General features: G+C 33.1%; 2 protein-coding genes across 2 annotated transcripts in view; one reads left to right on the plus strand and one right to left on the minus strand.

Annotated features, from left to right (window-relative positions):
- Nucleotides 1–16,656, minus strand: part of LOC135841613 (neuroligin-4, Y-linked-like) — a 233,732-nt gene that overhangs the window by 212,715 nt on the left and 4,361 nt on the right. The window lies entirely within an intron of this gene.
- On the plus strand, nt 235–4,964 carry LOC135839452 (modular serine protease-like). The gene is made up of 10 exons (XM_065355473.1): nt 235–406; nt 506–563; nt 662–775; nt 891–1,148; nt 1,468–1,694; nt 1,773–1,904; nt 1,970–2,088; nt 2,272–2,448; nt 4,173–4,326; nt 4,404–4,964. The coding sequence occupies exons 1-10, from the start codon at nt 346–348 to the stop codon at nt 4,667–4,669; spliced, it is 1,566 nt and encodes a 521-aa protein (XP_065211545.1). The 5' UTR covers nt 235–345; the 3' UTR covers nt 4,670–4,964.

Consider the following 16,656-nt stretch of genomic DNA (forward strand, 5'->3'; position numbering starts at 1 on the left):
AAACGAATGACATTAACAATTCTCAGAAAATTTCCCAGCTTTACGTCTGCTCTCATACGTAGATACAGGTAGTAGGTACCTACTACCTACTTACGTTGCCAGATTACAGTAACGTTTGAGCTGTGGAACAAAATTTATTTAATGACGTAAATTTTTGATGAAAAATGCGATCAGCGAACTTCGATGTTTCGACTGACCATAAACACGAAGGTTACACTTATACGATAACAAGTTTATCGCAATAAACAGGTTTTGCCCGTTGAATCCGCGAAGATGATCTTACAATAGACGTATTATCAGTATTTGTATTGTTCGACGCGCGATGAACAGTTATAACGTCGAGTCATGATTTTCGACCACCTGATAAAAACTGACCGAATATTCTTTCATTTGCTGCTTCTCATCGGTAAGTAGGCAAAACAGCTATCTAAATAAAGTGATATCATAATACCAAAATATGTGATTAAAACTCGGGGATCTGTACTTTTTTTTTTTTTTCCTTTAGCAACTGTACAAAATTTCAATACAGAAGCTGGTAAACATAATCGTAATAAATGTGGAAGGTATTCGTCGCTTTATCATAACTTATATCATTAATAATTGCGATAACCTTCGCAATACCTACATAGTACTAAATGAGAACAATCGTTGTGTTTCCTAGTGACAGTTTCCACTGCGGTTCGGGTGACTGCATTAATAATCTACTTGCATGCGATGGAATACTGCATTGCAAAGACGGTTCAGATGAGACCTCACCAGTTTGCTCCAACACATTGTTAGATCTGTTATAATCTCTCTACATTTTTTGCTTACAAAGATATCACATCTACCTATTCCACTTAGTACCTTTTAGCCATCATTTAGCTAATCTATGCTTTCTGTTTCAACAGTTGTCCACCTTTCATGTTTCAATGCAATTATGGCGGATGTGTGAAAATATCGAGCATATGTAACGGTGTATTTGACTGTAACGATCAATCTGACGAACCACCAATAAACGAATGCAGAATTCCGGGTTATCCCAAGCCTACGAGTGGCACCACGAACAGCCCACCAAAAACAAAACCTACCAAATCACCTACACCAGCACCAACTCCAGTCACAAGTACATCTACTACTACCACTACTGAAACCGTGCCAGTGACATCGTAAGTCCATATGATCTCTTTGATAGGTAAGAAAAACAAGGTGTCTATTGGACTTTCCAACTATGGCTCAAAATATCTTAAAAACTGATTTGCGGAGATCTCTAAAGTATCCTACAATCGATTGCGATGATACGGTAAAATTATTTTTCAACATTTTTTCGCCACAAAAATCGATTTTTGAAACAACCAACGATCCTATGAAAAAATGAAGACAAAAAATTTCTTAACCATCTGAAGATAGACACCTTGTAAAATACATACTACATACCTTTCGATTCTCATTTCGAGCATTCGATTAACGTGAAAATAATTCATTAAGAGGTAGCTGTCAACTGCCGATAAAAACTGAAGACCAAGATTACATTATTAATGACTGCGATAAACAACCCGGTGGCACCTACTGCGATTACACCCCTGGACAATATATCGATCAATTCGCGACAATTACTTTACGATGCAATCCAAATTATTACAGTCAGATAGCGGAAAACACGACAGCATTTTGTTTGGAAGGAAGCTGGACACCGTCGATTGTACACTGCGAAGGTTCAACTTATCGTCGTACATACCGAGAACCTCCATAAAATTATTCGAATCTAGTCATCGAATCTTATTTCCTTTCAGAATGCGGTTTAACAACTGCTCCAGGGAATGTTAACGATAATTACGTTCCGTGGCTTGTCGCCATTTACGATTCTCAGAGAAGTTACAATATTTGTTGGGGTACTTTACTCTCTCCCTTTACTGTTCTCACTGGTAAGTTGAAATTTACGCAATTATTTAAACCTAATTAAACGCCGCAATTAAGTTGTAAATTTCAGCCGCCCATTGCATTTTTGATGAAATCAGTAATCAGAAGAAAGAACCATCCAATTTTTTCGTTTTGTTGGGAAAAAATTTACTCAGCGGTGAAGAAGATGATTCAACTAAACGGTACAAAGTAGGTGCACCTCCAATCGTACCCTCTATCTAAACTAGCATTATGTACTTACGTACGTACATATTATGTGTGTTTGTGGGTAACACAGTGTATAACCCATAGTTATTATGATATAATTTTATGACGCTATAGCTTAAAACTCGTATATTGTGATAACGCTAATTTTCACCTCGTTATCAACAGATATCCAGTATTACCTTAGTAAATGATGCATTCGACGGCGCTAAATCTAATTATAAAGCAAATCTAGCGATATTTGAAATGGATTCTAAAATAACGTACACCGACTACATTAAGCCCGTTTGTGTGGATTGGCAAAACAGAATCAATTTCAGACCAAACGATGGAGTTCAAGGATTCGTAAGTTACACGTCAATTACTTAGTATTTTTTTCTGACCACCGACTAATGCAAATTAGATTACGAACCGATCGGTGAGGGGGAGAGACTCCTCTGATCTCAATTTTTTGTTTGAATATTGGCGAATAAAAACTTCACAATTCAAAGTTTTCAAACAAAAAGAGACAGAAATTCGAGATTTTTGAGGAAGTTTCTTCTTGAAACCTTTTTCAACGTATAAAGAAAATTTTTTCTGTAAGGAAAATACTGAACCATGGATATATGTTTATTACTTGAAAGTTTGTTAAAATCACTGGGGAATTAGTGAAAAATCACTAGAAAATTGACCAAAAAATAATGAAAATATTAAAAAAGAATTACTACGTAGGAAATTGGTTTTAAAATTACCAAAGAATTAGAGAAGATTCGCTAGAAAAAAAAATATAAATTTGCGTTAAAAATGTCGAGAAAATGGTTTAAAAAATCACTAGAAAAAATATAATAGGTAGTGAAAAAATGGCAACAAAATTAATATTTTGAAAAAAAACTACTTACCGGGAAAACAAGTAAGTACAATGACTGAAAAATTGGTTTCAAAAAATACAAAATAAATAGTGTGGGGAAAATCACTAGAAAATTTAGAAATTACTTGAAAATTGGCTAAAAATCACTGTGGAATCAGAGAGAGATCGATGGAAAAAAAATGATAAGAATCACCAAGAAGTTAGTTTAAAAATCACTATTAAAAAAAAAAACAGTGAAAAACGATTGAAAAATTGATATTTTAAAGAGAAAAAAAATCAAACAAAAACCCTATGAAAAAGTAACTAAGTAGGTACGTCAAAACATTTATGAAAGATATCACTTCAAAATTAAGACCAAATTCCTAACAAAAAATTGTTTAAAATGACTAAAAAACTGGAATAAAAAACCACTTTGAGATCAGCCCTGGGAAAATCACTTATCGAAAAGAAACAGGTAACCAAAATAATATCAAGATTCAACGCAATTTTTTCTAAAATCCTAAAATTTAAATAACATTTTTTTCAAAGTTTTTAAAACTTCGGCACAATGTCAAAATTTTGTTTTCAACGTCGGGGAAGTGGGCCTGCATCATCCCCTTCTCCCCGGGCCAAATTTTTTCCGCACCGTCTCGAGGTGATGTCGAAAAAAACGAGAACTGTTTTTGAATCCCTGACTTGGGTGATAACGTAATTTCACGAGAATTTTAGTACTTACTTTACCACATCCAACTAAAGCAAAATTCTTCCATAAATTATAGCGTGACTTATTCTCATAGCACGAGGATCCATAGATTATCATAAATATTACATTTATGGCGTAAATTTTGTGCTTACCTAAAACGAAACAAAACAAAATACATAAATTAATTGATTTGAATTAAATTTTCAACAATAATTCAACTTATTATAATACCTATTAAATTGGATCGGTATGATTATTTTCATATTTTTAAGTAAGACGAAATTTACAATCCATGAAACAAAAAATATCTCGGAGATGAAAAATCAACTTAGGTAAGATTTTTTCCAATCAACAATGAAAGCTAATTTCTTCAAATTTTCCAAGATTTTTTCCGTTTTTAGTTATACGAGTATTTTTGCACGTTATAAGGAAAAAAAGGTTACCTAACGCCTATTTTCCTTCTCACTCTATCACAACACAGAGATATCTTCAACTCTAAAATTAACATATCCGAATCAACGTTTCAATCTTTTTTCGTAGATTCCAGCTTGGATTCTTAATCGTCAAGCAGCCAGGGGCGAACTTCGTCCGCAGAAATCTCCATACATATCGAGTAAAAATTGTCGAACTCTCGCACCGGAATCTTCAAAACCATACGTAACCGACGACAAATTTTGTGCAACGTTAACTCCGGGTAAAATTATCATACATTCGAATTGTCCGTTCAAGTTTCGTACTTAATTTAATCGGAGAATAATTTCAAAAAACCAGGTACCACCATCGATGGCGGAAATGGAGGAAATGGATTCTATCTGACCAACTCTAATAGAAAAAATTATCATTTATTCGGAGTTGTAAGTACTCATTTCTACGATCGTAGCAATACTCCGGTATTAATTGTTACGGATTTGGGTAAATATCGTGCACAAGTCCAATCGTTCATGGATGAGATTGAAAATAGAAGAAAAAGCGATGAATTAATAGACGTCCGTTTTCCTACCGAGCGACCAACCCCGGCAGGCAAGAAGTCCAATTAGATATTTATTAGAGAAGATACGCGATGAAACGCGTTATCTCGTATTCTCGTTTAATTATTCCATTATAATTTTATCCCATGTGTTTTATATTTATTGAGCTTTTGAAAACCAAGCTAGTGAGTACCTACTTTACCTGCCTATATCAATAAACAGCACATGTGTACTCGAACCAACCATTTTCTCCCTTTAATTTCGTAAGTAATATTTTTTTACACCCACGTAGGTACTACATACTTTTGTACTGCTATATGAAGTAAAAACCACGAGTATAGTAAAATTAAAGTTTTTCAACGAATCGAGTGTATTTTTTTATTTCAGAATAAATACCGGACACGAGAAACAAAACCCATTCAGAAAAATAAACATAAGTAGTGGGCATTCTAGGTAACATAAAAATTCGAAAAAAAAAATTTCTCGGTTAGCGAACAAATAAAAGACAGGTAGGTAGGTACTTTAGAAGATAGCAAAAAAAATACGCAACTCTACAATGAATAATTAAGATGTTTTAAAACGTGCTGTTGAATGAATTAACTTCTATACGATCTCTACCTATTCCGGAGAAATGATAAAAGAATTAATGAGGTGAACTTTCGGTTCAACAATTCCAGTAATAGTTAATTAAAATACCTATTTAGTTACAATATCGTAACAACGTTATCATCGCGATACGAGTACCGTCGTGTATACTTGACTTTTTAAGAACTTTTTGTCAAACAAGAGATACAACAGAAAGATATTATGCTTGGTAGATATTTATAAGGCAACTTCTGCACGCTATTTCGCGATTGAAAATGAACACGGAAATGCTAATTTCAGAGTTATCTTGAACTCGTGGAAAAGTACCAATCATTCCGTTATGCGTGTTTTAAAAATTATGACATTTTCATTATAACGAAAAAAGTAGGTAAGTACCAAGAAAGAAAAACAAACGTAAAGAAAATTCGACCCTTCCAAAAATTGAAAATAATGGTCTTCGATTTTTTTTGGCAATGGCCCAGATCGACGCAGAATTTCAAATACTATGGATCTGGGCCATTTTTCCCAAATCAAATGGTAAAGCTAGAGCGAAAAAAACTGCGATTTTATCGAGAACACCCCATCTTTGAGGACTTGAAATTTCTCCAATGAGTCAATACAAAAACTCTTTCAAGTGCTTTCAATCTTTCCATATTCACCTCTGAATTTTTAGCTTCTTTGACTTTCTCTCTTCAATTGAGGAGCATTCCCCCTTTACTGCAGCTACCAATAGCCACTCCGGGTACCTATACTCACGTTTCACAATCAACAATTGCATGCTCACATCATTGTTTTTTTTTTACTGTATACCTACACCAAAAAGCCAAAAGGGAAAAATTTTCAAAAGAATCAGCCAGAGGATTCCTATTTTAAAAATAAAACAAAACCATGAAAAAAAGTCATAAAAATCAAAACAATACACGACGACCAAAGCGCACTCAAAGTGTACAGTTGGTAGTAGCATGCGTTTTTGGAAGGAACCCTTTTCATGTGGGTTTGTTTTTCTACGGAAAGGACGATTTGAAAAAAGGAATTTCCCGATATGAATGGCGTCGCCGGATGAAAAGGAATTCGCCAACAAATAGAAGCCAGAAATGACATCGTTTTAAAAGAAAGTTGCTGTTTAATAAATAATACCAGCGTTAGGTTTGTTAATTCCAAGAAATAATAAATCCGTTTCATTGCGAAAAAGAATAAAAAAAAGTACCAAGAAGATTATCCTGTCATAGAGAAGAAATCTTAATGACCCATCAAATGACTTTTGCTGTTTTTCTTTCAACGATCGTCCACTCTTTTTTTTCCATACACTTTCCTTTCAAAAGTCGACCTTGTCATATACGGTTTATTCAATTTTATTACTTTTTTCTGCTATGCTATCCTTTGCGACCATATTAATCGGGATAAAAGCAAAATTTACATGATAAATGGATCAACTTCGACTTATTTTCAATTTTCTTTCGGTCACGTTTACTGAAATGGGTAATTTTACGTCATTTTAACGCAGTTCAAAAAAACTTTTCGCTTTTTCTTTAGATATATAACTTTTTTTTTCATCTTTTACGTGAATATTTGTCGTCGACGAAATAACACGAGGATAGTTAGGCAAGCAGGTAGGTACTGATGAAAAAAGGTACATTTCGTGATTTCCAATTTACCAAACGTGCGATGACCGTTTTTCGACGTAAATTAATTTTTTTTTTTCAACATTCGTTATCGTTACAAAATTGGAAAGTTTCACTGGAAATAAGTTATTTAATCCCATGATGCATTTTAAAAGTTCAACAACCTGGATGTATCCTTTTTGAATTTCGCAGCTGAAAACCAAAGAAGGAGAGAAGGTATTTGCCATCAAAATTATGAGAACGGTACTTATTTATAAAAGAAAATACATCAGAATAGTTGGTGGCTTTTTTCCAAAATCCACAAATCTATTCATTCACCTCACATTTCTCATACCAATCGATCGTCAAACAAATAAGCGAAGGTGCATGGTGCAAGGTATTCGTAAAAGAGGCCAGCGGTGAAAAATTAAAATTTACCGGAGATCATGATTTTTATGTTTGAAAGTTCAATGCAATAATTACCTTACTCACTTTCAAACCACTGTATCTTCCTTAGAAATGATTTAAGAGGCCTGGAAACACTTTAATCCAAGTTCTTGATGTTTTTTAAAACCCAAATTTCAACTTAAAAAAATGATTGCCACGCAACGTTTCATTTGCAGACTTGTAATCAGTCCAGCACCACTTTGTTTAATATTTTTCAAATTAAACCAATTGAATGTTTCAACAATTGTTGAATTTCTCGGGTAAATGAACGCATCAACTAATTTCAAAACTTTGCCAAACTCGGTGCACGAAAAACACTAATTTTGTTACAGGTCCAACCGACACTTTCAGTTCGAAAATTCAATTAGAGTTGAAAAGTTAATTTCAATGCTGTATGGGACTACGAAATTCTGGAGCTAATAGCGTTAAAAGCTTGTTGATATGGTGAAGTTTCAACTTTATCCGCGGATATCACACGACTTGTGTTAATGAAAAAAAAAAAGAAGAAAGTAATACGCGAATGGATTTTGGTAATTTTAATGGAAAAGAAAATCTGTAAAGTGAAGACAAAAGTGAATCGACACTAAAAAGTATTTTTGTTTTACGACTAGCGAAAGTGATAGCTGTTTCTCTCGTTGTTTTTTCATTTAATACCTATCAAGGATCGAATTTGTTTCATGTCAACGCCTTAGAGTACACGCTATTCGAAAAAGGCTGCTAGCACGATAAAGATTGATCACACAAATCAAACCGATCTATTACACCGCGTGTGTGTGAGGATGAAAAAAGGTGTTTTAATTACACACGTAAGTAAATTTTATCCCTCAACACATAGTCTAAGGTATCTTTTCGATTGAAAACCAAATAACATTTTGACGGTGTAATTACAAAACACGCGATTCATATTTCCCATAGTCTTTATTACAGCCAACGCATTAAAAATTTTCGAGAAGAACGTTTAAAAAGACATGATGGATACCTTTTTACGTAGGTACCTACCTACAATTTTTTTCAAAAAATGGAATTCCACGAATAGAACGACGCGACGACCTCGGTCCTAGCTATTTTATCTCTTTGGAAATCAATTCATGCGAGTAACAAGTGAGCGAGAACACGTTACTTCTCCTACACGTATAGTAATACTTCGAATTTTCATTTCATCTTTTTTGAACATACATTGTGAAAATAACAACAAATAATACGTATATCTAGAAAAAATAAAACGAAAAACAAAACCAAAAAAAAAAAGCAAACGTATCTGAAAAAGCGTACCTACTCTTTTATTTCGTTCTGCAGATTCGTTCGTAATCCGTATAACAAAGAATGCGTGGCGTGGTAAATTTAAATTTAATTTTCCAACTCCAAATTCACCAGATCGACACTTGTATAACTCGTAAAAAGGGAAAATAATTCTGAGAAAAGGAAAATGAATAAGAAAAGAAGAAAAAACGAAAAAAGAATCTCAATCTATACATTTTTATTGTGCATCGTATAACTTGCAACATTTAATGTAAACCGTACGAACATAACTTACAGTTATTGCTATAATATTTTTCCATGAGAAAAAAATTGTTTTCTCGTCTTTTTATAGACTACGTTCACCCTTTAGTGTGGGTTCTATCAAAGGACAAAATACTCTGATTATTAGTGTCGTTTTAAAATGAACTAGTCTATAGCGATCTTATCAAAGGCAGAATCTCGAGAAAAATGCAGTTCATTTTTTTTTTTAATATGGGGGTAAGATTACTTCAACGAATGATTTTCGAAATTTTTGAATGAAAGGGTAAATTATCGAAGAACTGAAATTTTTTCAGTAATACGTAGGTATTTATACTGGAGATTGAAGAGTTCCTCACAGGTGAGGTACCTATTCAATTTCTTAAATAATGGAGAGCCGAGGAGGAGGTGAGAAGAGATCAAGGCGCGACGGCAAGGATGAGCTACGTACTCGTACTTATGTATGTACCTACAATAATAAAGCTAAAAAATTTGGCAAACGTTTGATTTTCAAAACTTCAAACAAATTCCAATCCAGTAAAATCAGATGAAATGCTGGGGCACCCACGAGGGAAGAAGAGAAGGGATCGTTGAAATTCAATTTCAAGTTGAGAGTACAATGGTTAATAACTGGAGTTATTGAAGTGCTTCAGCTTCCCACCCCTGGTTCAGGACAGATGCTAAAATCAGGCATTGGAGCAAATTCTGCGAAAAAATAGTAACATTAGTAACCTATTTTGAGTTAAAAAGTAACCATTTTTTAAAATTGTAGCTCTGAAAAATCTACTTCCGCTCCAGTTTAAAAACTGAATTCATCAAAGGCTAAACCTTTACCGTCCAAAAATTATTTTTTTTGTCACAGAAAACTAAAACTGTGTCTATTGCTTTTTAAAAAATTTAATTCAAATTTTAAGCTTTTTCCTGCAAATTTTTCCAATTTTTTTCTGCATTTTCAAAAATATTTTTTCGTGGAATTTTTGACAACTTTTTTTAGCATCAGTCTAATAACCCCTCCCTCCCCCTCCAAAAAAAAACAAATTCGTACTTTTCCGCGTCTTTTTTGTAAGTAGTTTCAAAGTAAAATTTTGTATCAAGTCAACTCTAATCATTACCCCCCCCCCCAAAAAAAACAACTACATATAAAGCCTTCAAGGTGTCTTCAGATTTCTAAAAATTCTATAAATGAGTGATTTTTTTTAGTTACTTTCTGTGAAGGTAAACAAATAGTAACGTACCAAGTCCGTAAAAAGTAACCATCCATTTTTTGATTTTTGGTGAATTTTTAAAAATCAAATTTCGGTAAGAAAAAAGTGAAAAAATCAACATTTTCCTGTTGGTATATACCTTCCTTGAAAATTCCATAATTTTGCCTTTTTATTTCGTAGAATCGACAAAGCAATTCGTACTTTTGTGGTTTAGGTTGCGTATTATCTATCGGGTAAATCATTTGTCACCTGTTATGGAACACCCTGTTTAATATACGCTCCTCAAATCCGAGCATGTTAGAGGATCCTTGAATTGAATGTGATCGTAAGAGAAATACTCGTCGTTTTTGTGTAGGTGCAACTAATGTGATGAGAAACCTTAATTCTTCAATAAACAATTGACAGACTGCGAAAACACATAAATAATACGTAAACACATTTCCGAACGCAGCAAAAATCACATAAAAATGAACAGTCATCGCGTCATCGTGCATTTCCTTCCATTTATCGGCGAAAAAAAAATGTTCGCATCGTTGTATCGTTCACAATTTGATAAACAACCGAACCCAAATAAATCGTAAACTTGGCAAAACAATAATAAGATACACTTTCGTCGATATTTCTCAATTTAATGTAAAAACAACGCGAGTTTCGGTTTTAATTTCATTATACTTGTCAATTCGTTGTACATTATACAAACGAAAAGAGAAATTTTCAGCGAAACTTTTTTCTCAAGTATTGAAAAATTTTAAACTTTAAAAAAATAATTTATTACTATTGCGCGCTAATCCGACAAATAAAATTTCTTTGTATAATGCAATTTGTAAAGTTGTTAAGTTTTTGCGAAGAGACAAAGACTCGCATTTTACGCCCCTCAGATATGTTTCTTTAATCAGGGACAGCGCGAAGTTTTTTGTTTGATATTTACACTAACGAAAGCGGTTTATTCTAGTTAACATAAATTATAAATCTTGCTAAAACAAAACAAAAGGGACACCGTTAAAGTAGAAGATAAAACTTTTAACAGATGTAAATTTCAGCTAAGAGAGCTTATTAGTCGCAAAAATGCTCGCAAAAGATAGATTTAAAAAGTTTAAACGTGCCAGAGAAAAATGAAAAAATGAAACAGAAAAAAAAATGTACACAAACGTAGTAGTAAAAACGTCTACATACGTGAGTACGAAAAAATTGCGTTTTACGTTTCGAAAATATTTGTCAAAATAATTTGTAGTTTTGTCGTTATGAAGAAAAGAAATAATAGCGAGCAAAATGACGTACTTTTTCACTTTTTTTTCCACGCTTGCAGTTCAAATAAAGCGATAAATTTGTCAAACAAGCGGAAAAATTTGTGAAAATAAGAAAAGGTAGGTAATGTTTGTCTTGAAAATTGGTTAGAAATATAATTAATTGATTAATTAATTAAAACGTAAGTACTCTGCGATCGTGTTAAATCGATGACGCTAGTGTAAATACTAGCAAGGTACTGCTACCTCTGAGGTGGAGAATTACAAAAATCATAAAGATATGGCTGCAGACTTCCCTTTCTTTCAACGTCTACAATCATCAACGTTAGGTTAAAGTTTACCCTTCGTCATTTTTCACTTTTCCGCTATTACTTTATTTTTAATACGACTTCACAGGGATGGAGGCAGGTATACAACTACAGTTTAACGACAGTAACGTCGTTTAATTAAGCTTTCTAACTGTACTTAAAAATACGCAATTTATAACTACACAAAGATAAGAAACGCAAAACAAATATCAAGTACGTAGGTAAAAGTACACAGGTACCTAAATGAATGTTCATCTTTTCGTTATACCTACTCGAAAACACTATAATGAGATTAACAGTATAGCTGAAGCCTTTTTCTACGCTAATAATATAAATCTGCGTAATGATAAAACTGTTTTTAGAAAGCTTAAAAGCGTTGATTAAAAAATAGCGCCAACGAGCTCGTTATATACAGAGTTCAATTACAACGCAACGAAAATCATAAACAAAATTACAATGTATACGCTGAGCTTTTGCGTGTAACGCGACAATAATGTTATCTCATCATGTCACGTAACACGAGCCTAACCTATTAATTTTCCGGTCTTTATTCGACTTCATTGTATGACGATAAAATTGGCAAATTATTGCAACAAGTTTCACGTATTTAGACCTCCCATTCAAGATGAATATTTATCAGTCGTAACTAGCGGCAATTCAGATTTCAGCAATCTAGGTAATAGGAGTGAAAATCCAAGTAGGTACATACAAGATTTAACACCCTCATGTCGACCTACGTGTCGAATCCAAGAAGCGAAAAACCTTGTAAAAAATATCTTCATAGACTGTTTTAGATATAAGGTAGGTTGTATTTCATCTTTTTTTGGAAAGTTGCCGAGCTGTATTGAAAAAAATTCAGAAATGACGTCAGACGAACAAGGAAAAAATCATATTTTTCAATAACGTTTCATTGTAATGTCCAGGCCATGGAACCTTTACAACCTGTCATTTCGGATTGAGCTAAAATTTAACACACTGAAAGAATATTTCATCCACACTTTAGAACTAAATTTTGAGCTTCCTCGTCTGGTTCTTCAATTGTAAGCGAATTTCTGAAAATACAGGAAATATCCCGTTGATAATACGCGAAGGATTTCTTACAAAAAGTTTAATTGCTGCTCTGAATTTGCCTCTCTGAATAGAATGCGACTATTTGCATATTGGTTTGGTAGATAAAATTACCTACCTCAATTCAACAATTTCATGAAATTCCTGTATTTTTTTTTTCAAAAGTGTACGTATAGTAAAACTATTGATTTTGTTCAATTCTTTTTTTCCTCCCTTCGTTTCTCATTCCTTTCCTTCCAAAAATATGTAATATTTTCTTATGAAATTACATAACGATTTATCACTTTTATTTTTATGTTATTTTATTTTATTTTACAATTTAGGTCTCTCCAACAGTAGGATCTGCAACTCTGGCAAGAGCCCCACAAAAAACCATGGATGAAGAGCCGAAAACATCAACCTGGACACAAAAAAATTGAAATAAGAATGTACTATCCAAAAAATGCTCGTTGCAGCAAATTTTCATGAGGTGAATTTTTTTTAATTTCTCGTAAATGATTGAAAATTTAAAGGTCTACTTTTCATTAAAGAAATCCAACAGTAACCTAGCACAGTTTAAGGTTCCTGATATTCGACCAATCAAATTTAGATGATTTCCAGCTATTCTAAGCCTTCAGCGGATTTTTGGGTCTCAAAATTTTCAGAAAAATGTATAAAGGGCATCACATTAAACTCGGACTTGATAGGCTGTTCAACCTAAGTGAGATTCCCTATATGATACTTCCAATTTTTGGAATACCCATACCCATCCGTTCTGATGAACTTCAGATCAGTTTTTTCAACACGTTTTCATTTAGACTATGCGTTATCAAAGTTTTGGTATGAACTATGAAGCACGATATCTCAAACGACGAATAACGATGATAACAATAAAATCGCAGCTCAAGTCTCCGTGACGGTGGATGAGAAAAAAGGGATGTGGTGAAGGATAAACAACGAAAATTAGCTTGCTTTATTGATGGAAGAAACTCAAAAAAAAAATTCTACAATAAAATCGAAAGACTCGAGGTGAAAATATGCCAATTTCTATATTGTTTTCAAATCTTGACAAAAGATACTTTACCGATACGACAATTTGATTTCGAAAATATAATCTCTCTCGCAAAAAAATTTTACGCAGAATATTCTTTCATTGTATCTCCTCCTTTTCATTATTTCAACAAAAAAAAAAAAAATCGAAAAACTAAAATCTCTAACTGACGTTGAGAACCCTTCGAGTGAAAACGAGACAAAAGATACGAAAGAAATGAAGGGCAACAATGTCGCACAATACGCTACATAACCACAAATTCACAGCGTTCAAACTTGACTGAGAATTTCTGCATTTTCAAATCCGTAACACGACAAGGCTAAATCCTTGGTCTATACGTAATAACGATAGCATGCGACTAATTAAAATGAGAAAAAATATAAAGTACTCGTTCTGGGAAAATTAAAGAAATTCGCCGAAGAATAAAATTTTCACAATACACATAAAATTTCGTAAATACGAATGAGACCCAGTACGTTAATCCGTAACTGCTATTTAAGCAATTCGCTGGATGATATAAACCTCTGAAAATTAATCCTCTAATTTCCCCATAGTCTGCCTTTAATTCGTTCCTTCGAGTTTAGAAAACAATTTCGCACAATTCGAAGTTTAAGAAACTCGGTCAACTTTCAATTGTATTCCCGTCGAGCGTTTATTTGAATAAAGAAACATCCAAACAATTGTTCTTTCAGCATAATAAAATAACAAAATCCTCGGCTTAATTACGGTAGGTAATCGCGGAACAAATAATTCTACATCGATAACCCGCCCCCTCCCCCGTTCCCCCAAATTATTATTTTTCGATCTTCAAATTCAAAATGTAAAGAAAATATTTGTAGAAAAAATATTTACATACATACTTACGTATGCATGTTAACCTACGAATAGGTACTTGATTCGCTAGAAAAGTTCCATTTTTGGTTTATAAATGGAAATAAATGAGCAGACATTTTAATGTTCACTCGGGGCTTCATATAATGTATAAAAGGTTTTCATCAAGAAAGTTTTAAAAGGTTATTTTCACCAAGAGAACATTATCTGTAACAAAACCTAGAAAAATTGTTGACGTACGTGAGCGTGTATGCGACCAAAAAAAAGTAACTTTTTCTTTATTTGCGAAAGTATAAATGGTTCGGAAAGTTTTATCTTCGTACATTGTGTTGTCCATTTACAGATACACACGCATTCCCTATACTGTTAAATTTTTTAGGAGTCGATGATATTCGATTTTTTTTTTTCACACATAAGGTTAAACGTTGTTTTGCTCGGGTGCCACATACTTTTGAAAAGAGTACCTAAACGAAATTATACTTAACCCAAGTCCGAGTATATTGTTTTTGTGGTTTTTTCTTATTTCAAAATGTTTCTTTGAAAGGTATACGTACCGTCGTATTATCGACGTTACCAAAGAAAATATTTTTTTTATTCGTCGACAACGGATATTTTGAATAAAAAAAACTCAATTCCAAAAAATCGATTTATTACAGAAATTTTGACTTAGGAGATTTTTTCGAGATACCTACTCTTATCTGTTGGAAATAATAATTTTGCCTTCAAGAAAAAGAGACTAGACCTGTGTATACTACTTACTCGTTCGAAAAATACTTGCAAGTTTTACGGTACCTAATAAAAAGCCGTAAAGTTACCCATTTTGTTGAATTGATCCCCACCGATCTAATTTTTCGTTCAGCACACGAACACTGCGAAGTTCGCTAATTACACCCATAAGGCTTGTTTACTTATTAATTTTCACTTTACGCAGCATGGCGATATATAATTTTTTCTCGCCAGACTAAAAATCAGCTAAAAAGTTTATTTGAAATTTTGCCCAAAAACAAGAAAATTAAATGGGAACCTTTTTAAACCTTAAAATTACTTTACGAACTTATGCTTATAAATAAACAATTCTAGCGCGAAAACAAAACTTTTTTCTATCGTTTAAAATTAAATTAGATTAATAACTCGTGTAATCTTTCAATTTTTTTCTATAAAAATTAACAACACGAGGAAAAGGAAACAACAGACTTTAAACTGAATTTTTACATTGAGATTACACTACGCACATTAGGACAAGGAAAAATAAGAACCACGCTATTTTAATCATCAGATCTTCGATCATTGAAAAAAATCGGTACAAAGCTGATTAATCTCACTCAAAAATGTAGATAAGAATATGTTCGTATGTATAAGGTTTTTATTATTCATTTAATTTGAAAATTTTCAATCTCATAATGTCAGACTCCATTTTCAGAAAACAGAGGGCGAGCTATTCCCGGCAAAAAAAGGTGAAATATTCCTGATGTACGATTTTTGAAATTGTAATTTAACATTTTGTTGAGTAGGTAGAATTACCTACCTTTGAAAAAGCCCACTCTACCAAAATGTTTTTCTCGGCGATTCTGGGGAAATCTCCCCGAATCTTTGTATCATTCTTGCCATCATCCTGAATGACCAGACCATATCCCCGAATAAATGTTTTTCGGTCGTTTCTTTATTGACTACTTTATTCCAAATGTAAAATTTCTTATAATTTTAGTAAATTTTTTAGTACCTGCCTATAGATTTCCCTCACAACTTCGTCAATTTAAAATTTGAGTGAAATGTGAAAAAAATCCTATTTTGAAACTTCTAATGTAAGACTCGAGTAGATACAAATTTGTCGTAGGTACTTAGACCTACACAGATTGCTTTGCAATATCGAAAATGAATGATTGAACAATTCGCTCCTTCGGACTCGCGATTCGGCAAGCCAGCTAACACTTGAAAGTTTTGATGGTAGCAAGAGCGACCAGGAAGGACAAAATATGAGATATTTATGATTAAAATACCGGGTAAATCTCCACTCGCCGTTGAAAATTCGGCACTTGATTCACCCACACATAGATACGAGTACTTCGATCAAAATCCAAACTAATTAGAGTTTTTCGTCGATATGAAAAACTCACTGTAAATTCCGCAACATAGTTTGGAAAACCTGACTAACTTTTCGATGAGAAGACGACGATAGAAAACTAAAACTATACGTATACTTACATTACAAATATGATATCGTAGAAAATATCATATACATA

The sequence above is a fragment of the Planococcus citri genome, chromosome 3 (assembly GCF_950023065.1).
Source record: "Planococcus citri chromosome 3, ihPlaCitr1.1, whole genome shotgun sequence".
Taxonomy (NCBI): Eukaryota; Metazoa; Arthropoda; class Insecta; order Hemiptera; family Pseudococcidae; genus Planococcus; species Planococcus citri.